Consider the following 23614-nt stretch of genomic DNA (forward strand, 5'->3'; position numbering starts at 1 on the left):
GGGGGTAGACAATCATCATGATTCGATCTTGATTCACATTCACCACACACACCTCAGGCAGACCCGCATATACTACAACTCATACACACATGTATATGCCTTTAGGGCCGATGGAACCAGTGAAGACAGCCATGTCCTGTTTGTCCTGAACACAGACATATACAATCGGCGGCCCGATTGGAGCCGACATATACCTACCCTGATAAACAAAATGTCCTTCATGACAGATAAAGTACTTTCAACAGTGCCCGCTGGTTGTAGGGGATGTGTATGTCACTTAGACCCACCCCGATATTCTCCTGGGTACAGGACTAGACTGGTCTTTCACCATTACATTACTGAAGAAGCAGATGGAGAAACAAAGGACAACACATTGTGTGTATGAGATTTACAAAACAGTTGTAGACACAGACCTACACAAGCTGTCAAAATGGCGGGCAGAAAAAGTTCTGAGGATCGAGTTGCTGTTTCACTGTGACTTGTTAGTGTTTTCCTGTCAAAGATCATACTCAGGAACTCAATCAATAATCATCATATCCTGATTGACTGACAGTCTTGGCACTAGAAAGGAGATCAGTTCTATCAAAAGTTACAAATAATTAAACAAAGTAGGTTCAGAGCATCCTTTTTTTGTCAGAAACTGTCGATCTTGGTTAAAGCAGAAAGAAGACAGTTTAATTAATTTAAACTGAACTGGTAGAGGTTACGGTTTAATGTGCGCAAAAAGATGAATCTTGGCCAAGAGGTAGAGATGGAATACTACTTTTGGGGGGTTTGCTGAAAGTGTTTGATGTAGCTGTGATTTTCTGCCCCTCAAACTGTGGTCTCCATTACCTGCCCTGTTGTGTGCCTGCGGGTGTCACGGAAAGAGAAGAGGACATCACCACGGGTCTCTCTTTGTTGTCTCCGTAATGTGTTGGGCGAAGTCACTAGCTGATGGTATTGACTAGCATCATACATGCTGTTGCCCAGAAACTCAATGCAAATATATTGATCCCGGGATCATAGCAAACAGAATAAAGGCCACGGGCAATGCTTTTGATGGTCCAGTGGTTCAGAAGTTTGGCTTGCAGGCGTTCTGGATTCATCACTTTCCGGTTGCATGTTAAATACTGGCTATAGGCCTTTGAAGCTTTTTCATGTTATTGATCTCAGTTTTTCATATGCATTAAATAACAAAGGTGTTTGCTGACTTTTCAGGATAACTTTTATTTCTATTTGTTTGGTAGGTAAAAAGAAAAAAGACATTTTTCATAATTTTTTTCATTTGGTTTATAGGCATTTTAAAAAAATATTAGTTTCACTCGGGAACCAAGTGGATTATGTGCAAGGTATCCAAGTTAGTTGGATCTTTTGATAATATTTTTGTACTGTGCCCCTGGTGAAGTTTTTTTGAGATATCAGTATTTATAAATATAAATGAATGTGACACAGCATGTATAGCCACATTATAGCTAAAGAAATTCACTGCTGATTGATTTTTACACTGATACTTTGATTGTTTGTTGGTTATATGTCATGAAGTAAAACTATACAAATGGTTAGAGTGAACCATGTCAAATATCAACTTCAGATTCAGAAAATAGCTGTGAGTGATACAAGTGTTGAATGTGTAAGTCAGTGTGCAGTTGCCCATGCACACTCACCACCAGATCATGATCAACCTATGTATACATGCAGCATGCATGCAGTAAGAATCACAGATCTCTGGTATATGGTATATACATAGCCTTGCTTTATGGCTGCTGTCTGTTTTACTTCCATTGTTATATTGTATAATTGTGACTATAACAGTCATGCGTATCAGAATATCATTATGTTCCAGTGACTGTGGAATTTCGAATGCATGGGACAGATACAGTTCGCCGAACAAGCGCTTGTATGATCAGACGTTTTTTGGGTTTTTTTTTTTAGTACTCACCTGCATGACAGCATGCTAACTTAGGAAATCTGACACCAGATTGTGCACATATCATGACATACTTCTGACCACCTGTTTAAAAAAAAAAAATGAGGTGTTCATGAAGCATGCATTTACATCTTCAGAGAGCTCTTTAAGATTAACATTTGAACCCTGCATACCTGGAAAGGTATGGTAATGAGTATGAGGCGCAAGAGCACAAAGGTCTTTTTGTCACAATGAAAAAAAGTATGTCATGGGAAATAGTTTTGTCCCAGTCTTTCTGCTGGATTGGTATTATATTCACATATTTTCTAGAAGTGTTGTGTTCAAGATCAATGCAGTCAAATTAGCTATTTAGACAGCCGTTTAATACTAGAAAAGAGGCTTAGAATACTAACACTGTTAGCAAAGCAGCATCTGACATCTGTAGCAGAACTGATGTAGGTCTTAGGACCATGGCACTGCTGACACCATGAGGCTTCTAGAATTGTACTATTTTGTGGGCTTCAAGACTAATATCAAAGAATATTTTTAAATATTTTTCAAATAAATTTTGCTACAAATTCTGATTCTTATTACAGTGTTAAAAAAATGTTACCTTGTTTGATGCTTTTGAAAAAGCTTAATTTTTTATTTAATTTACCCATTTGTTTTTTTCAGCTGTTATGAATTGAAATGAGGATATGTGGAGTAGTAGCTAGACTCAGCTTGTTAAATCCACACCAGCATGAATATTCATCCTGGTGGTGCTACATGCATTAAAATATATCAAACATCAGTGCCCCCTTTCCTTACACCTACATGCTCATTTTCCGAAAGAATAGATTCTAAGATAAAGTGTTTGTAGGAAAATAATGTATTAATAACAAAATGGCACATACTGAATTTGTTCTTCCTTTGTTAAGAGCTTTAACGTGTTGTCAGTGTTAACATGACAAAACTTGAAGCTGATCTCTGGCAGGAAAGAATGGATTCGACCCAATGGAAGGAGGTGAGGGTACTTGTAAGGCCCAGTGGAAACAATTAGCAAAGAATGATCACTAGGGTCACCAGTACCACCTCTTTCCCTCCGGTCGCACCATTCTGTCCCTAAAAGTTCAGCATTTAAAATAGTAAGTAAACTGAGGTCTACATAAAGGACAAACTCATCCAAAAATAGTCTACAATACTAAATGTGCTCATATCAAAAGCATGCATGTTTGCCAAGTTATTATTTAGCTGTTATGGTTTGCTTAGTTTCATTAATTAAGACTGCAAATAAAACTTTCTGGCAGCTTCTATAGTAGTGTCTGCCATGTAGTAGTAATAGATATTCAACTGCTATAGTACGCTGTACTTTGTCAGTCCCACTGAACATTTGCAAATGACATGACAAGCCAGGAAGTGGCTGCAAAGCTTCACAAGGGTTTCACAAAGCTCTGACTACAAAAAGCCATGCATAATTTAATGGAAGAAAATCAATGGGGTTCATAAACAAAGGGAACACCTGCTTCAACTATAACTTTTTCCCGCCTACCATACCGAACACTCTTTCTTCCTTCTTCTGTCCATCAAGAAGCTTTAGAGGCAAAAATAACTATTTTCCTTCCAATAGTAAAGTAAAGAGTAGAAAAGAGGGAGAACATGTAGAGGGTTTTTGAAAAGTGTATATGAAGCTGGCTGTGAAGACAAGAAAAGAAAAGCTCAGTAAAAGGAGCTCCTGCACTTTAGCTTCACGTGTATGCTTGGAGTGTCTGCACATTGACATAGTAAACCTGTAGGTTTTGGCAGAATGTCAGCATTATTTTGCTTAAAGGTCTAGTAGAGAGCAATTTTTTCCTAAGATCTGGGTAAAGCTTAGTAAAAGATATAAATTCCCATATTCTGCAGAGTGCATACTCTCCTGTAGTCAGATTTGTGACATAATTTTGTCTACAGTAATGAATAATTAACACCTATTCCCAGCTTTCCTATTATCTGTAGCCTTGACAAAATAAACATGTCAGTGTATGATCTTGGTATCTGTCTTGTTGATCTCTTTCTGTGCATGGTCTTGTTTGTAATCATGCATCTCAAAAAAAGAAAGGAAGGGGAAAGGGAAATTCACTCAGATTTTGTGAAACTCAAAATAGCAATCTGCAGGAAGCTTTACCCAGTCATTAAAAAAAAAATTGCACCCCATAAGACCTTTAAATGCTTGAAAGACAGTTTTATTATAGATATTAACACTAGCATATCACAATGATAGTATGATTTTCTAAAAGTGTTTATGGATTTGTCTGATGAATCTACATGTCATAACAGGGAAAAAAAAAAAAGAAATGTAAGGAAAAATATGTGCAGGCCTTGTAATACATAGAACATTGCATTATATGGATGACTGTATTCACATGTGCATGCAAGTTCAAATGTGATATTTGTAGTTTTGATTTCTGTGCATATCTGATTGCATGAAAAATGCTCCTTAGATTATCTTATTTTCTTTCATGCTCTCATCCTTCTTTAAATTTTATTTTTTAATCAAGCTGTCAGGTTTGACCAATTATTTCCATACATTATTTTTGGAAAACCTTTGCATTCCATCAGTGACATTTACACTACATTGTCTCATGATTGCAGTTGAATATCGGCCTGGCCTGCCACAGGCTAGAGTGGCCAAGTCCAGCAAGCCTAAGGTGTTTCTCTCGGATGGAAGAGATACCCCTTTGCGGGGAACATGCTTGGTGTTCACTCGCATGCCTTCTGGTGCTAATGCTAGCGTCACTGAACAGAATATGACCAAGGTGGCTGAAACTTAACACTTTAGTTATTGCAATTATAAAATACATTTGTATAGCGCAATTTTGTTCAACATGTTCATTGCACACTACAATGCTAGAATAGACATTAATTGGAATAAACAACCAGACAGCATTCAAAAACATAATACCAGGTGCACCACATGCCTTTGTAAGACATCACATATTCAGGGATAATTAATCCTGAGCAGAGATTAGAAAAGATAAGTTTGTGGGCTGAGTGAAAGAGCCAGCTGGTCAGAATATGTGCCTAAACTTACAATTAATGCAGCATTATTTTTCAATTTTGAAAGAAGGTGCAACAAATTCTGAGCACAGTGGTAAAGTAAAGCATTAGAGTAATCAGGCCTGGACAGAATGAAGGCTGAAATAAGTATGTGCATGGCCTGTTGATGTATGATGAACTCTGCTGATGCGATGTTAATAGCGTGAATGAGACCAAGAACATGAGTATGCATTGTTAGATGACAGTCAACTGTAGCACAGAGATTCTTCACAGAAAACAACTATAGAGTTGCCAATAACCACTATATTTTTTAGAATTTATACACAAGCATGTGCTAAATTAAGTAGCACAACCTCTGACTTGTAATCACTGAACTTCAGCTTTCTGAATGTTTCAGCACATCACTGAAAATAAAAGATCAGTATTAAGGGTGCTGTTTCTAGGTCTTTTCTGACAAGATGATGCTGACAGGCTAACATTAACAGTGGTAATTCTTGTCATCTCAAAGGTCAGCAACCATAAAAATTTCTGTCTGAAAGAGTGAAAAATTTTGTGTCAGAACAGCAAATCTATTTGTTTGTTAGGAAATCAACTTCACAGTGCTCGATGCAGCGGGGCAAGGAACGAATGGGCGAGGCCTTTTGTCAGCTGTGGAAAATTTGCTGTCCAGTGTTTTCATCCCAGCTTTGCGGCAGCTAGAGAAAGGTTGGGAGCAACTCAACACACAAGATGGCCAGAATATACGCAGCTCCTTTCTTAACTCCCTTGATTCCTTCGTCACCGTACTCTCAGGTAGGCCTCATGTAAGTGTAGGTTCTTCTGAGAAAAGATTGTTCAAGTAATATGTGTTTAATATGAAGCATTCTTTTTGAAGGAAAAAAACATTTTTTTCATTAAAGTATCATAACTATGTTTTTTTATGCACAGGTGCTCAGGAAAGCCTATCAGATAAGGAAACCCTGAAGCCATGTGAAGGGTTTGACTTGTCCAAAGTACAGACCCCTCATGATTATCAGACTGCAGCCAACAGCTCAGAGACTTTAGAGAAGATTGAAGAGTGCATGCGCAGTTGGAGCAAGCAGATTGAACAGGTAGGTGCTCTGCAAATTAAAGAGTTGAGTGTTGGATATATATCGAACAGGTTGGTATTATGCAGAGGAAAAAGATGAGTGTTATGAAGATTGGAGTGGGAGTACTGAAGATTTATGGTGATGTGAGCCGGTTGATATTCAGACGCTTTTTCTACTGCCAATCATGAATGAGCAGCATGTATGTGAAAGTGTGATGCATTACAAAATGCTGCAGTAATTATCATTCTAGCCATTCATGCATCCTTACATCTATTACTTATTCACAGAGAGAAATAAATTGGACGAAGCTGCCTGATTTTAAAATGCTAATTCATGCTGTTAGTACATAATTATTTTACAGACATAAACACACACATGCATTCATTTTATTCTGTGTTACTGTTTTTGGATGCAGTCTGTATTTTCCATGCACACACACACATTGTATATAAACAATCACCTCAGCATCATTTTAAAAAATTATATGCCAAAAATGACAAACATATAAGTAAGAGAAAGTATGACAAAATTTACAACATGCAAGAAACTTATGCATGAAACTTATCATGTATATTTGAGTAAATTTATAATTTTCTTAATCATGCTGATGGTAATAATGCTACCAGTGATGTCGATTTCGTTACTTATGATGTGGTGCTGGTGGTAGGTGCTGGCTGAGAGTGAGCAAATGCGCCGTGAGGCAGATGACATTGGACCCCGAGCTGAACTGGACCACTGGAAGAAGCGGATGTCCAAGTTCAACTATCTAGTTGATCAGATCAAGGGTCATGAAGTGAAGGCTGTCCTTGGAATATTACATGCAGCTAAATCCAAGCTCGTCAAGGTGAGTGAAACTTGCAGACAGTGATGGAAAAAACTTTATCTTGTACTTTTGGAGTATTTTGAGAAGTTTTGAGCCTGTTTAATTCAAAAAGGATAAGAGATATTCAAATAACATTTGAGTCTGATTTTGGAAAATAATATACAGATATTGTGTAAATATTTTTTTTTGCATGATCGTACATTTTTCAGATTGTAGTGGGTGTGCATGTGTGTATGTGTGAATGTGCATGTGTGTGATGTGTTGTATGTGTGCATGTGTTACATTCATAGACTTGGCAGGAACAAGACCGCCGAATCACTGACACAGCCAATGAAGCAAAGGACAATGTTAAGTTTCTGTACACCTTGGAGAAGTTCTGTGACCCACTGTACAACAGCGACCCTGTGAGTGCCATTTATTGTGTTATGGGTGTGAGATTTACACTGTTTATTTAAGCAAGTTTTATGTGATTCTTATAATGAATCCCTCTCACCTGTCAGAAAGGTGAATGTTTAAAACGGGTTTTACTTGTAATGCAATATAATTTTGATTTGTGTTTCTCATGTATTATAATTCTTTTGTCTCTAGTTTCATAGATGAACATATAACTTGTTTAAAAAAATATAAATCTTGATTTATCTCTCCATATTAGAGTTCAAGGTATTCACTTGAATGCATGCCTTTATCAGTCTCATATGTTTGTTGTCTGAGAGGTTTCAAAGTTCGCTCAGTTAAGTTTTACATGCAGGCTTGAGAAGGTGTGCTTTGCATGGACCTTTAAAACAGTTGTTTTCATCTGTTCCTTGTGAATGATGGAACAAGATTCAGATTCTTTTATATGCACTGAATTCTTTCTTGCTTTTGTATAGGTATCATATCCAAAACACCTTTAACAACTTATTTTTAATTTTATGAAATGCTAATTCAAGTTAAATGAACACATGATGTAAAAAAATATTTTTATAAAATCGAAATTTTTATTGATGTGAAACATTATTATCTTTTACATCATTTAATTGCTGTGTCGTCCTCAGTACCCATGTTGTACAGGAGGTGTAGTTCCTTCTGCTGTTCTTTCAAAAACACACCTACATACAAAATTTCAAGAACAAAGACATGACCACCATTTCATTAATGGACACATGGAAAAGACAGACTTATTTATCATCAAATTGTGATTGCTTCATTTTTTCCTGTTGCAGGTGGGTATGCTGGAGGCTATCCCTGGGCTGATCAATGCCATTCGTATGATCCACAGTATCTCTCGATACTATAACACATCAGAGAGGATGACCTCCCTTTTTGTAAAGGTAAATGGAAATGTTCAGCTCATTATTGTCATCATTTCCATTGTTGACTGATCTTTCATCATAAATTTTCTTTGTCAGAATTGCAAATTTTTCTCACCATTATTCCGTCATTATATTTATTGGCTTGAAAATTGAAAACGTGGTAGTTGATGATTTTGCAAGTCCCACTTTTCTCACATGGGGATTTGCATGTTGATTATTCAAAAACAAGTTTTCTTACACTTGATGAAGCAAGCATTTTTCATTTTCTGTAGGTAGATGAAGGCTTAAGATAGCGGTATAAGAGGGTTCAACTCTGCATTTTACATGCTATGTTCTGCCCCACAACCAGTCTCTTTGTTTTAAACAGCTATAATTTTTCTCATTAATTCTGTTTCAAGTTTTGAAAAAAGAATAGGCCGATACATGTTGGAGTATTTAGAATCAGATTTTCACAGACAGTTTGTAATTCATTTTCCTCCTGTAGATTACCAACCAGATGATCACTGCCTGCAAGGCATACATCACTGAAGGGCGGATAGAAACTGTATGGACACAGGATGTGTCTGTAGTGAAAAAGAAACTACAGGACTGCATTCGCCTTAATGAGGAGTACCAGTTTCACTTCCACAAAACCAAGAAAAGCTTGGAGACTATGAGAAATGAACGCCCCTTTGACTTCTCCGAGATGTACATTTTTGGGAAATTTGACACCTTTACTCGACGGCTGAAGAAGATTATTGAGATGTTTGACACCATAGAGATGTATTCTCACTTAGCAGAGTCTCGAATAGAGGGTGAGTAACTTTTTTCAAAAATAATTGGCATGTTCAATCAGTTTCTCTACCTGCTTGTTGTTTTCCCATGAGCGTTCCTGCTTTCCTTTCTTGTTACTTCTGTCTCCTGATTGTCCTGCTTTATGCACTACTTTAGTATCAATTTCTTCTTTATACTGTACTAGATGACATGGTTATATGGAGATATTGTCTTTTAGCTACCCAATTCTAGCTGTCTACTCAGCTGGCCAGGGATAACTAATGAATGTAGATAACAAAATCTACTTGCAAACTGGAGTGGGCAGCTGGAATTGGGTAGCTTGAGATTATTCCATATAGCACATGAAATATGTTCATGATGTGAAAAGAGGTTAACATCAAATGTGTGCAGGCATGGAACTGATGGCTAACAAATTTGCTGTTATTGTGACAACCATGAAGAAGAAACCCTATGATTTCCTCGACCAACGTAAGGCTGAGTTTGACCAGGATTTTGAGGATTTCAAGCGCCAGATCTCTGACCTGCATGTAGGTTTACTTGCACTCTTGCTACATGTCACTATGGCATAATGAGAATAGAAGTGGGACATCAGTGAGTAAATTTACATTTAGCTGGTAACAATGCAGGAGAAAAACAGCCATGAAACTTAAGAATGTAGGCTTTACAAGTCATTCATGGATTTTGTAGTTCTTAAAAAGTGTTATTTACACTTTTATGAAGATAACAATTATTATTTGTAATTGTCAGCAATAACTATAATGACTATCATAGCAAAATGAACATTCAGGTTTCAGAAATTAAATTAGTGTAATCAGTGATAATCACATATTCTGATCAAAATTTTAAAGTTCTCACCTTCCAACTTTGACAAGCAATTTTTTGTAAATCTTTGGACCCACAATTTGGAATTGCCTGCCACCACACATAGGGCACACCCAAATGCATGGAACTTTCAAAAAAATACCTTTAAAAAATTTTCTCCAAAAAATACAAAGCAAATTAATTCCGTTGCACATTTAGGTGTTTGTATTGTGCATTGTGGTTAACCTCTTGAGCCAGGCACATTATAGAATTACTGTTTCTAAATAAGATTTTAAGTTCAAATTTTATAAATATTCACCAGAACACTCATGTACAATGTACATCACCAGATACAGGCAGAAGTCGGTGAGTGACTTGAGACCACATGTTAATCTGGTTTTCCTGTGGATATTATTGACATAATGTTTTTGTGCATGGTGATGCTTCTATTCATGATAAAACCAATGACTTTGCACGAAGCATGGTTGCCACTGGATGGAAGTTCCCAAGGAGAATTTTCTACTTCAGTTCTATCTCTTACTCATTGGGTGTGCTACCTAGTCTAATATACCTCACGTTGTGTTCTTTTTACCCTTCCAGCTACTATACACCCACACTTATCTGACCTTGGAATCCACAAAAGACTGCTTTTTCCAAAAGTGTGTTTTCATCCATGTATTGTTCAGCTTCGTATTGGACACCTTCTCAGTCTCATCATGTGTTCTCTGTGTTTCACAACTGCTTTTGTTGCTATTTTACTACGCACAAGATGACACACATTTCATTTGCTTAAGGAAAAATATATATATACTTGTTTTGTTCACATGACAAAAACAAATGTACAACACCTGCTGAGTAACAGAGGTGCTTAAATTTAAAATGGATTTATTTATATTATTTACACATGCAAACCAACTCTATCCTACTCTATAGATACCTAACTCCTACACTACCTATCACCTACCTCTTCTAATGCCTAATTCTCCTTAAGTTACTAAGTTACCAATAACTTAGGTGAGAGAAAAGGGATGAGTGGTGGACCTTGTTATCTGCCCCTTGTATTTGCTAAAACTTCTTATGGAAGGAGGTCATTCACTCAGATTAAGGGAAAGAGTGTTTTGCTTTAATCTTAGCCTAGTAATTATTATAAAGTAAACCTTTAGGTGGAGAATTCTTTTGTGATTAATAGCCATAATGTTTAAATGAAGTTATGTATGTTACAGAGTGGTATTGTGGCGTTCATGGATACCAAGTTTGAACGCATTACCAGCACACAGCGAGCTCTCATGCTGCTGCGCAAATTTGAAGGTCTCAACATTCCCAACATAGGTATCCAGGAAAAGTACCAGCGCATTCTGATGTACTACAGTCGTGACGTGGAGATGGTCTCTCGGATCTATCAGAAGAACAAATCAGATCCTCCAGTGGCACGAGACTTGCCACCTGTTGCTGGCAAGATTGCCTGGTCCCGCCAGCTGTTCTGCAGAATTCAGGAACCCATGGAAATCTTTCAGCAGCATCCAGCTATTTTGCAGAGTGCTGAGGCTAAGAAAATTATCAAGAACTACAACAAACTGGCAAAAGTTCTTCTTGAGTTTGAGCTATTGTATCATCGTGGCTGGCTACGGCAGGTAAATCTGATTTGATAGGTTTATTAGGAAAGAGCAATGGTTTCCATTTTTTTTAAAAAACTTCCATGAAAAGATTAGTTCAGCTGCTGGACTAAACACTGATGTTATCAAGATTGATCAGCCATGGTTTGGAATTAGAATAGTTTTTGACAACTTTTGGTTGAGTCTTAGAGTTTCAAAAGGATATAAATCAAACCCTAAAATATGGAGACTGAAGAGCAGCAGCATTCACCAGCATTCAAGTGGTCTATTCTGTCCATCCTGACAGTTTATGAGAGAATCCACTTTATATACAACTTGCAGGTGGAAGCTGTCAAGGCTGGACTACAGGCATCACTGCTAGTACGGCATCCAGAGACAAAGGAGTTGTTTGTCAACTTTGACACACAGATCCTGACTATGATCCGAGAAACAGAGTGCATGAGCCGCCTAGGGTTGGAGATTCCACAGATTGCAAAAACCATGAGGGCTCGGCAAGGAGACTTCAAAACTCATTACAGTGGTCTCATGGTAAAATTGGGATAGATTTTATCTTGTGCTAAATTTTAACAAAGTGAAGATAAATTATGTATGTCAGCTATGGGTAAATACTGCATTGACATTTATTTTTCAGTTTTTTCATTATTACTTATTTTTGATTGACATAAATGAAAAAAATCTGTCATCATTATTTCAATGCTGAATAATAATGAATTTATGTTAGCCATGGATAGGTGACAGTTTTAATGACATTCTACCTTAGGTGATGCTGGAGGAGAACAAAAGAGTGCGGAGCAAGATCCCAGCAGCCTTTGAGGCCCTCATGGGTCTACACCTGGCTAAAGTTGATGATGTGATAGAACCAGGGCTGACCACACTGTCCTGGAGCTCCACTCAGATCCATGACTACATTGCCTGTGTGTACCATGCTCTGGGCAAACTTGAGCTGCTGATGGACCGTGTACATGAGTGTACCGAGTTCCGAATCGATGCCATCCTCAGAACAATGGCCACTACCTCTTTGTGTGAGCTGCCAGAAGATGAACCATGGACGGTTGACCAGTTCTTGGAAAACACACAGGTCAGAGGAGAATGTACTTGAGAATACAATCTGCGTAATTGACTTTTGCTGAAAACAGTAAAACGTAAAACAAAAGGGTGGAAGCATAATTCAATGATACAGTTTTGCATCAAGGTAAAAGAATAAAAGAGATAAATACCTGTAAGGAAGCGGCAGTTTGTAAGACCTAAACTTTTTGCACATTCAGATGCTGTGCGCCAAGGGAGCTCACATTCTGCAAACTAAGAGCCAGACAGTGGAAGAGGCTGCCAATGAACTTATCAACATGCTCTGTGCCATGGAAAGCCCCGATGGAGAGCAAGAAGCAGAGGAAGAGGAAGAGGCAGCATTGGTTGAGGATACAGAAGAAGCAGCAGAAGGTCTCAATGTTTTCGACATTCTACATTTACCAGTGTTAACAGAGTCATTTAGTTTCCTCCCTCTCTGTCTGTTGTATAAAAAATAAAGTTCTTTGTGTGGACAGTTTTTAGACACAGCTTATTAAAGTGTTACATATTTTAAGGCAAACTATTTAGAAGATATTCTCCTGTATCACAAAATATTGATTGATAATTAATATTTCTAGTACTAATGAACATAAAGGGCATTATTCATACTTATCCTCTGTGATCACGCTGTTTAGGTGAGGGTCAAGAGAAGCCCGAAGGGGCGGATGCATCTTGGGTTGGATCGCGAAGTGCATCTCAATCTGGCAGTCGAAAGTCACGGCCTGTTTCATCAAAGGCCATTGCAGTTGCTAAACGCAAGAAGGAAATGCGTGAAAACATTGAGGAGTCTGCTCGGGAACTGCTTATCCATTTTAACAACAGAAACCAGGATGCTTTGCTCCGCTGTGTTCGGAACACTCTGGAGAGTCTGCGCAAGCGCATCATCTCCAGCTCTATCTCCCACTATCAGAGTATGTTTTACTTTAATTTCTAGCTTTAAATCCCACTACCAGAATATGTGTGACTATAACTTCCGGCTTTACCTTCAGCTGTCAGAAATCAGAAATCACCTTCATGGATGTTGAATGTGGTATAGAACTGAACTCATGATTTTATTGATTTTATTTTATTTTATTTTATTGTCCAGTTATGTGTCCTACTATTAGAGTGTGTCAAACTGTAATTTTCAGCTTTATATCTGGCTGCCTTATAAATTTCTCACTATAATTTATAACTTAGGCCTGATTTAGTTAGGAAGAAGAAAAATACATGTATGCAGAATAAGCTTGGTTTTCTTTTAGCTAAAAATTTCTAATTTTTATTATATAAAGGTGAGAGCTCAATGTATGGAGACAGTAAAAGGGACAGTCGACCCTTTTTCCGCACCAACGTAACCTTGGCAATCCCTAACATTGTCATGCAACCAGCTCTAGACGAAGTACAACAGGGACTTAGCAAAGCTGTTCAGCATGTTCTCTCTGTCTGCAAGGGAATTGCACAGTGGAGCAAAGAACGCAAACAGCCAGCAAAGGTAAATTCTTGCAGAGATTCCTCTATTAAATATTATAAATAATATTATAAATAATATTATAAAATTAAATATTATAAAACAACATATTACAGGAATTTTACATTTGTCAAAAATAGAAAACTATGTTCTGTTGCTTCATATTACAAAGTTTTGTACTTAATAAGCTGAAATGGCCATGAGAAACACCCTAGCTATTGATGGTTTTCAGTCGTAAACACAGATCAAGTCTGCTCATAATTCTGCCAAATTCCATGGACACCTTTGATAGTTGCTGAATGCTTATAAAAATGAAAAAAAACGTTGATTATGGACCAGTTCTAAATGTGAACAAATCTTGAAACTTTATGTCATCTTCCATTCCTCTTGGAGGAGATGTTCCTGGAAAGCCATCAACACTACCATGGCTGATGGGTGTTATGATCTGTTTTCAATTCAGATTTCCTTTGTTGAGTCTTTCTATGAGGATAAAAATATAAGACATTTAGTGGCACGGTGGTAAAGTATTTTTCATCAATACAATGAGGATCATGAATCACTAGCTTAAATCTGATCTCAAGCACACTTATTTTACCTGAATGGGGCAACTATTTAAATGTCATCTTGTGGGAGTTTTTTCTGGGTATTTACCATCCTCTTTAAAATAAAAACTTTATCATAAACTTCCCAGCAAATGAGGTAAAAATCCTCACAAGGCAGAAAAACATTCCAATGTAAACAATTATCATAAATGTTTTTCTTCCAGTTTCTGTCAGAACAAGGAAGCTCACCAGCAGGAGAGCATGCAGACCGGAGACACAGCATTGCCAGCAATGCTCCATCTGAGGCATCACATGTAGACAGAGCAGGCAAGGATGGAGGAGAGCCCTCCGTACAGAGCTATGTCATCACACAGCAGGCTAAGAACTACTTCAAATCCATATCAGAAAATAAAGAGATCACCAAGCTCGTTTCTCTACTTTCTACCTCCATTAACTCAAACAAGAAGGTGAGTTCGACTTCCTGCTTGCATATAAACAGCCAATAGAGCAGTCTGCCATTATCAAGTGCTTGGAAATCATAACTATATCATTACTGCACAACATCTGCATCGACTCCAAATAACTTTTTAAATCACAAAAAATTGTCTTAAATTATTCTTAACAAATTGTTGTAAATGTCTAGTTGGGTGTTCTTGGCTAAAACTGCCATTCTGAAAGCTATGATAAATTAAAGTTAAATATAGTGGGTTTAAGGGTAAAACCTTTATTATTTGTAAAGTTAAGGTTGAATATCACTAAACTGGTGTGGTTCTTGCACTGTAAATGTTAGAGCCGGGATATTTGAAACAGGTAATCTTAATCCACCCCACCCCAACGCCTTATAAAGTCATAACAGCTGTTTGCCTTTTGTGTGTACAGGAAGTGACTACAGCCCTTGAACAGTTTTCCCACTACAATGCTATCTGGGAAGAAGACCGAGATACAGAGATGGAAGCATTCTTGAAAGAGGATCCAAAGTTGTCAGAGTTTGAGGCTCAGATAAAACATTATGAGCAACTGGAAGTGGATATCATGGGACTTCCTGAATACTATGATGTTGGACCCCTTGCCATGTACACTGGTGAGTACACTGTAGACCCCTTTGCTTGTAATGGTGCTTCCTTTGGGGTTTTTTTCACATTAAAGGTCTGCTACTAAGTACAAGAAACAGAGCTGGTTATTTGATCTTGAAAGGAGTGATGTGTTATTCAGCCAGGATGTAAAATGCTTAGATATAGTCAGATAGGTCACACTTCTGTTTGAAGAAGAGGCAAGAGTGGCTATTGAAAAACAACTCCATCTTGCTAAGGTGGGATTCTGAGGGTTATGTTTCTTGAAAGGGTATTCAAAATGTTTGGATGGCTAGTTTGTGTGTTTGGTTAATGGTAGATGTTGATTTTCCCAACACATTAGGCAGCTCCTTTTTTAGTTAAATCAGTTCTGATTGTGCTTATTATCCCTTGTTATTGATGCTTGCCTGTCATTTTCAGAGAGCTTGAAGCTGGGTCTGACAACAGAAACCAAGGCCTGGCGTTTACACTATGGCAAGGTCTGCAACAAGAAGTACAGCACAGAGATGGAGGAGATCTTTGGTTTCATGGAGGACATACAAAAGAAACTTTCTCGGCCCATCAAGGACCTGGATGACATACGCTTTGCTATGGCTGCTCTGAAAGACATCCGTGAGAATGAGATACGCATTGATATGTCCATTGGCCCCATTGAGGTAAGCGGTAGCCAGGTTTGTGGTAAGATATCCAAGTATAAGAGCAGTTATTTTTTTATGGTTAGCATTTAGTATTTGTGTAGGCGCTTCTGGTTTGCTTTCAGGTGCCAACAGCTGAAATTAGTGATCACTGTGAAGGTGTAAGCTCTTGGTATTTATGGCTGCCAGTTATTTATGTGAAATGATAGAAGCATAAACATGAGAGGAAAGATGATCATGGAACTAGGAAAGAGATGGACAAACAATATGGAATTGTTATCAGCCAAATTTATGCACCTGTATGCATGTACACACATACACAGATTGTCACACTCAGCTTTATAGAGAAGATTGAAAAAAGGCTTATTTGGGGGGAAGATGGTAATGGGAAAACATTTGCTTTGTTTTTTTATATCTGTAGGAGTCATATGCCATGCTGAATAAACATGAGCTGCCACTGGTACGTGAAGAAGCAGAACGCTGTGACACACTTCGTTACTCCTGGGAGAAACTACAAGCTCTAGCCTCTGAAGTTCAAACGCACCTTCTGACCATCCAGCCTGAATTCAAGCAGGAACTCATTGAGAATGTCAAGGTCTTCATCCATGATTGTGGCGACTTTTATGGAAGCTATGACAAGGTTAGTCCCACATCATAAATGATTCAGATGGGCAGACAGACAACCTACATGTAGGTAGAGGACAGGAATGCAGTGTTTTGGGGTCAAGCAAGTTCAAGAAGATAATTACAGCCCAGACAAATCCTGATATTACAGATAATTGTAAACGATGACACTTAATAGCTTGTTATGCGTGCAATTTCTGTCTTTTTTAAAGTCATTGTAGAAGTAACAGTATAATAGACTTATGAGGATGTATGACGAAAAGGCATTTGGTTCTTTCCTTGGTAAAACTTATTAACAAAATAAACTGTTACTTGTCGTGCCTACAGAATGGACCAATGGTGCCTGGGGTTCCACCTCGGGAAGCATCAGACAGGTTGATCATCTACCAGAACACCTTTGATACACTCATCCGAAAGCATGCCACTTACACGGGAGGAGAAGAACTGTTTGGACTGCAGGTGACTGACTATCCTCGTCTCATGCAGATCAAGAAGGAGTTGAACCTTCTGCAGAAACTCTATGGCCTGTACAACAGTGTTATAGACACTGTACATGGTTACTATGACATTCTGTGGCAGGATGTCAACATTGACAAGATCAACACAGAGCTGCTTGAGTTTCAAAACAGGTCAGTCATTAAGGGCATGGCACTGTTATCAGTGCAGTATGTAAACAATTTATTTGCAAGACGTATTCTCCCTGTTTGCAGTCAGTTTCTTTGTCCATCAAGGGATTAACCTACAGTATTTTTAAATGTCTCTATTCATCTTGATCATGGTGTTATTTTTCAGTCTTTCAAAGTCTGTTAGGTGTAAAATTAAAAACAGAGGTTAATAAAACGTTAATGGGTAATGTTCCCGCAGCCAACTGGTCGTAAGAGGCAGAGAACTATAAGTGGCTTGTCATTCTGGGGCACACCATGTGGTGTGTGGGAAGGTGGAGCCTGTCTTCTTCAACCACCTTCACCTTCCTGATAGATTATATACCCTCTGATGAATGGGTAGAGTTTTATCTCTAGCTGCATCAGCATCTTTTTACTCTAAATTTGAGCACTTTGAACCACCAGCGTTTGACAGCTCATTTGGTTATATTTAAAATCTCAACAAATTTAAAAGCTACTGCTTGTCTGCAGGTGTCGTAAATTACCAAAAGCACTGAAAGACTGGCCCGCATTTGAGGATCTTAAGAAAACAATTGATGACTTCAATGAAATGGTGCCTTTGCTGGAGCTGATGGCCAACAAAGCCATGAAGCCTCGCCACTGGCAACGGATAGCTGACTTGACTGGACATGCCTTCGACATTGAGAGTGAGAGCTTCACGCTTCGCAACATTCTTGAAGCACCACTGTTGAAGTTCAAGGAAGAGATTGAGGTAGCTAATAGGCATATTCATAGATGGTTAGATTTTTAAGATGATCATGTTAGTGGATGACCCCTGCACCATTGCTTCTGTAGTTTCAGAGAATTCAGATGAGATTCATCTGAGGACATGAATGGTACCTATTTTCACTTTCTCAAATGTGTTGCAGGACATCTGCATCAGTGCAGTGAAGGAGAAGGACATAGAGGCCAAACTGAAGCAGGTGATTGCTGACTGGAGTTCAAAGGAGTTCGCCTTTGGCACCTTCAAAAACCGAGGTGAATTGCTACTTCGTGGTGACTCAACTACTGAGATTGTGTCACTGATGGAAGACTCGCTGATGGTGCTTAGCTCCCTGCTTAGCAACCGGTAAGTTTCACTATATCAGTGATACCATTTACCTTCTGAACAAAATGTGTAAACCATTGATTGATTCTGTGTGTTATTTTGCATGTAGGTGGGGAAACTTTTTCCCTCCAAGGCTGATTTTGATATTATTAACATCATTTGTGGACTGTACAAAATTATCTACTTAATAATTAGTCTGTTCTGTTTGGTCAAGCTGTAGTTTCACCACAGTATGTTACACTGCTATGTCAGACAATCATGGAACACCATCTTAGGGGGTATTTCTTTGTTGGACAATGGTGGATTGCCATTTTAGGTGGAATTTCTTTGTCACGTCTGAAAAAATGTCATTTATCATGGGCTTCTCTTGAGGTTTGACTTCACTTTCATTTTTCTTTTATATTTCAGATCTTATTTTGTTATCAGCTTCATCTGGTTGACCTTTTTATGCCATTCTTGCTGTTCTTGACTTGTGATTACTTGAAATTAATGACACTGTACTACCATTATCACCGTGGGACTCCATTGACCCTAGATCTTGTTTTTGGTGATCTATTTAATTGTTTGAGAAGCATTGTTCATTGGGGCAATTTTATTTCTTCTTCCATAGTGTTTTTCCATGGTCAAGTGTGGTTGATTTTATTAATCTTATTTCCTTTATTTCTTTTAGGTTTATTGATTGTTTGTCTTGGTGCCAGTGTGTGTTCTATGTATTGTGCCATGTCATTGTTTGCTGCTGTAATTGTTTGCTTCTATTTTTAATTTAATTTTTTGCTTTTGTACAGTGCAGGCAGTCTCTTTGGCTGTGAAGCTGTGTGATATAAATGTTCAGTTAAATTAAATTATGCATGTGTAGTCCACCTTTCAAAAGCCAAACCATCTGTGAGATGCAAGCACAAATGTTGTTCTGTGTTGTGTGCAGCTACAATGCTCCATTCAAGAAGCAAATCCAAACATGGGTTGCAAACTTGACCAACTCATCTGAGATTATTGAAAACTGGATGACTGTGCAGAACCTGTGGGTCTACCTAGAAGCAGTTTTTGTTGGAGGAGACATTGCAAAGCAGCTGCCAAAGGTGAGCTGAAGCTCCTTTTCGCTGAAGACTTGACTTAGCTCTGACTTTCAGACATGAGACATACAGGTTATTTCTGTCTTTTGACAAAATTTGTGTTCTTTTATTTCGACTTTTCAGTGATTGAAACATTCCTCTTTTTCCAAACAGGAAGCCAAGCGGTTCAGCAATATTGACAAGTCTTGGGTGAAGATTATGACACGAGCACATGAAACACCTAATGTAGTTCAGTGTTGTGTGGGTGATGAGACTTTGATGCAGCTTCTGCCTCATCTGATGGAGCAGCTGGAACTGTGCCAGAAGTCACTGACTGGGTGAGAAAATACACTTTTCCACAAATTTGAGAATTCCTGCACATAATGGGAAAAGGATTTATATTGGTTTAGCAAACCATTACAATTCATAAAAGGAACTTTTGTGAAAATTTTAAAACAAAACAGATGGGTGATTCTGCAATGCATTTTGCTAACATGAATGTGAAAAAGGTTTGTGCTTCTGTCTGCATTGTCTAGGTACTTGGAAAAGAAGAGGCTGGCATTCCCACGCTTCTTCTTCGTGTCAGACCCAGCGTTGCTGGAGATTCTTGGACAGGCCAGTGACCCTCACACCATCCAAGCCCACCTGCTCAGTGTCTTTGATAACACTAAGAATGTTCGTTTCCATGAAAAGGTCTATGATCAGATCCTGTCCATTGTGTCTTCAGAGGGAGAGAGCATTGATGTGAGTTGCAAAGCTTTTAACTGACGTTTCGGATGGAAATATCGCAGCCATCATTATCTATTACTTCTTCAGGAAAACAGAGAATTAGAGGAAAAAGAGTTTTACTGTACCTAAAGTAATTCAAGCAGGAATGTGTGGTTTAGGATAATGATCATGTATGATATGTATGTGTTTGTTTTATGTATTTAGTGTGCTTTTGTATTTAGAAGTTTAGAAAAGAAAAAAAGGAAGATAATTTTAGATTTGTAAGATAATATAGGACTTTATTTATCCCAGAGGGATTAGTAGCAGCTTCATAAGCAAACAAGGGTAAGATTCACACAGGACAGTGTATATATGATGCTTGTGTGTGTGTTTTAGTGTTCATATTTATGTATGTACACATGCATGCCTGTGTGTGTTATTGTATGTGTGTATGTGTTCATATTTGTGCATTTACATATGTGGTGCACATGTCCATGCGTGTGTGTGTTTATATTTGTAAATGTATATGTGTGTGGTGTCTGAACAGCTGGAAAAGCCAGTGAAGGCGGAGGGCAATGTGGAGGTCTGGCTGATGGCTCTCATGGTGCAATCCCAGAAGTCACTTCACTCTGTCATCAGAGCGGCTGCCATGGCAATTCAAGATACCAGCTTCCAGCTGCTTGAGTTTTTAGACACCTTCCCAGCACAGGTATGATATCAGCTTTGTGTGATCTGATGTCTTTGAAAACAGATGCATTCAGGGAATAAGTCTTCATTGAATGTCCTCCTTTGAATACATTGCCACTCCATTTAGTATGATTTTAATTATAAATTAATAAATTTTCTTAAAAAGCTATAGAATAATTTATAAATATAATGGAAAGAGAACTTTCCTTGTTTGATGCTGATGGTGGACTTCTTGAAAAAACATTAATATTTTCTGTCCCATGTTCTACTTGCATACAACAGAACAATTTTCTTGTCCTCAGGAGGCTTACCTGTTCATGGCACATGACTAAACCTGTCTCACAATCTCTGCTATTGTTTGTATGTCTTTTTTTTCTTTTTCAACAGGTGGGTCTGCTTGGGATCCAGCTTATATGGACACGTGACTCGACAGAGGCCCTCACCCATGCCAAGTATGATCGCAAAATCATGTCTACAACAAATGAGTCTTTCCAAAAACTGTTGAATCTCCTCATTGAACAGACGACCAAGGACCTGTCAAAGGTGGAGAGAACCAAGTTTGAGACCCTCATCACAATCCATGTCCATCAACGGGACATCTTTGATGACCTTGTCAGTTGACTTCTTTTGCATGTAACATATTCATGGGATTATGAACTAAACAGATTACAAGAGAGAGAGAGCAAAAGGGGGAAAGAGCTGGGGACAAGAGACTGTTTGCATGTGTGTCAGTGTGTGTGTCTGAGGGGGTGTTTGTGCATGCAAGTGTGCATGTAAGCATGTATGCAAGTATCTCTCAAACATTCCACATCAGATCAGTTGCACAATGCATTCACATAATTCATAAATTTATATTACACATTAAGTAACAGCAAAAACAATAAGCAGTTCCACTTAGACATCGAAAAAATAAAGCTAGTCCTTTCTGTCTACAGGTTCGCAAGTCAATTAAGTCACCAACTGACTTTGAGTGGTTGAAGCAGTCTCGGTTCTACTTCATTGAGGACCAGGACAGATGCCAGATATCAATAACAGATGTAGACTTCACCTACCAGAATGAATTCTTGGGCTGCACTGAGCGTCTTGTCATCACACCCCTGACAGACAGGTGGGTACATTGTGTTAGAGAGAGGTTTGAGCTGTTCCTTTTCCAAACATTTGACCAGCTCTGATGCTAATTGTACCACACTAGCAGCAAGATTACCAAGTTATTGAAGTTGATGGTGGTGGTCTGTTTTTGTTGAGCTCTATATTTAGACAGAATTTATGCTCCTTTATTTTTACACTAATCTCATCTATGTTTGGTGATCATCTTTTGGATTTTTTTTAACAGATGCTACATTACCCTTGCTCAAGCTCTTGGCATGTCAATGGGTGGTGCCCCAGCTGGTCCAGCAGGCACAGGAAAAACAGAAACCACCAAGGACATGGGCCGATGTTTGGGCAAATACGTTGTTGTCTTCAATTGCTCTGATCAGATGGATTTCAGAGGACTTGGGCGCATCTATAAAGGTGTGTTGGCTGAAGCTGTCTCTGATGAAATATTTAGATGAATGTTAAGATGCTAAAAAAAAGCAATTATTGCATGTAATAAATAAGAAAATAATATGCCATTAATAAACTCTGTGTCGGTTGTTTTGAAGGCTTGGCCCAATCTGGGTCTTGGGGATGCTTTGATGAATTCAACCGTATCGAGCTGCCAGTGCTGTCTGTGGCTGCTCAGCAGATTGCAATCGTATTAGCCTGCAAGAAAGAGCGCAAAAAGCAGTTTATCTTCACTGATGGAGATAATGTGGATATGAACCCAGAATTTGGCATCTTCCTTACCATGGTATGTGTTGCAAATGTCTCAACATAAAATCCAGCATTTGGTAATAGCTGTATTTTACCTCTTTTCTTTCTGCTATTGAAGAATAGCTAGGAATAGAAAATTGTGTATTGCTGTTAACTTTACCTAATGTAGACAGAAACACATCATGTGCAGGATACCCACATAGAATAGATATATTGGCAGGGTTTGACATTGATGACTGTTTACCATTACACCAGGTTAGAGAAAAAGATTGCTTATTTGTTGCACTTGAGTAGGATAGTGGGGGCACTTCACTTTCACAGCCTTTGTTCTGATTTACACTATTTTACACTAGTAGCCATTGATGTATTTCAGTCTTAAGGGTTTAATCTTGTGTTTTCTTCTAGAACCCAGGGTATGCTGGTCGACAAGAACTCCCTGAGAACCTGAAGATCAACTTCCGCACAGTGGCCATGATGGTGCCAGATCGTCAAATCATTATCCGTGTGAAGCTCGCTGCTGTTGGTTTTATTGATAATATCATCTTGGCACGCAAGTTCTTCACCCTCTACAAACTGTGTGAGGAGCAGCTAACGAAGCAGGTGATGATGGCCAATGCACATGTGGTTTTTTTCCATCTATGGGATTATAATGTGATAACAATAATATTTGTCACTTAAAGGATACCATCCATGTCTGCCTTATCTAATGGGTTCATGAATTCCATATTGTGAGTTAAAACTAAAAGTTACAGTGCCGGGGTACATTGAGAGCTGTACTTTTGTTCGTTCCATTCCATATTTGCCAGTCTCTGCTTCAGAAGAATAGCACATCTTTGCTTGTACCAAGGAATAGGAGCAGCTCTTTGTAATGGCTGTATTCATAGCACTTCTCATAACAACAACGTATCAAATTAATACATATTTTATTTGAAGTCTTTAGTAGTACAGTTATTCTTTTTGTTCAAAGGAAGTCCAAAAATCTGTTAAATTTTATATTTCTCTGT

At 38.3% G+C, this 23614-nt stretch overlaps 1 protein-coding gene across 4 annotated transcripts in view; it reads left to right on the forward strand.

Moving 5' to 3' along the window:
* LOC112576808 (dynein heavy chain 5, axonemal-like) overlaps positions 1-23614 on the forward strand; it is a 64240-nt gene that overhangs the window by 18223 nt on the left and 22403 nt on the right. For 3 of the 4 annotated variants that reach the window (XM_025259556.1, XM_025259555.1, XM_025259558.1), the window contains exons 4-34: positions 1826-1879; positions 4502-4665; positions 5491-5698; positions 5834-5997; positions 6644-6820; positions 7090-7203; positions 8002-8109; positions 8576-8885; positions 9256-9392; positions 10890-11297; positions 11601-11807; positions 12040-12357; positions 12545-12716; positions 12980-13255; positions 13616-13815; positions 14558-14800; positions 15213-15414; positions 15824-16059; positions 16460-16678; positions 16990-17291; positions 17796-18036; positions 18194-18393; positions 19295-19448; positions 19596-19759; positions 19958-20165; positions 20677-20838; positions 21204-21428; positions 21752-21924; positions 22150-22328; positions 22460-22647; positions 23016-23210. In XM_025259556.1, coding sequence (XP_025115341.1) covers positions 1826-1879; positions 4502-4665; positions 5491-5698; positions 5834-5997; positions 6644-6820; positions 7090-7203; positions 8002-8109; positions 8576-8885; positions 9256-9392; positions 10890-11297; positions 11601-11807; positions 12040-12357; positions 12545-12716; positions 12980-13255; positions 13616-13815; positions 14558-14800; positions 15213-15414; positions 15824-16059; positions 16460-16678; positions 16990-17291; positions 17796-18036; positions 18194-18393; positions 19295-19448; positions 19596-19759; positions 19958-20165; positions 20677-20838; positions 21204-21428; positions 21752-21924; positions 22150-22328; positions 22460-22647; positions 23016-23210 — 6308 coding nt within the window. The remainder of the gene's footprint in view (positions 1-1825; positions 1880-4501; positions 4666-5490; positions 5699-5833; positions 5998-6643; positions 6821-7089; positions 7204-8001; positions 8110-8575; positions 8886-9255; positions 9393-10889; positions 11298-11600; positions 11808-12039; positions 12358-12544; positions 12717-12979; positions 13256-13615; positions 13816-14557; positions 14801-15212; positions 15415-15823; positions 16060-16459; positions 16679-16989; positions 17292-17795; positions 18037-18193; positions 18394-19294; positions 19449-19595; positions 19760-19957; positions 20166-20676; positions 20839-21203; positions 21429-21751; positions 21925-22149; positions 22329-22459; positions 22648-23015; positions 23211-23614) is intronic. The other variant, XM_025259557.1, reaches the window with a different exon arrangement.

This window comes from Pomacea canaliculata, linkage group LG12, assembly GCF_003073045.1.
Source record: "Pomacea canaliculata isolate SZHN2017 linkage group LG12, ASM307304v1, whole genome shotgun sequence".
NCBI classification, from domain to species: domain Eukaryota; kingdom Metazoa; phylum Mollusca; class Gastropoda; order Architaenioglossa; family Ampullariidae; genus Pomacea; species Pomacea canaliculata.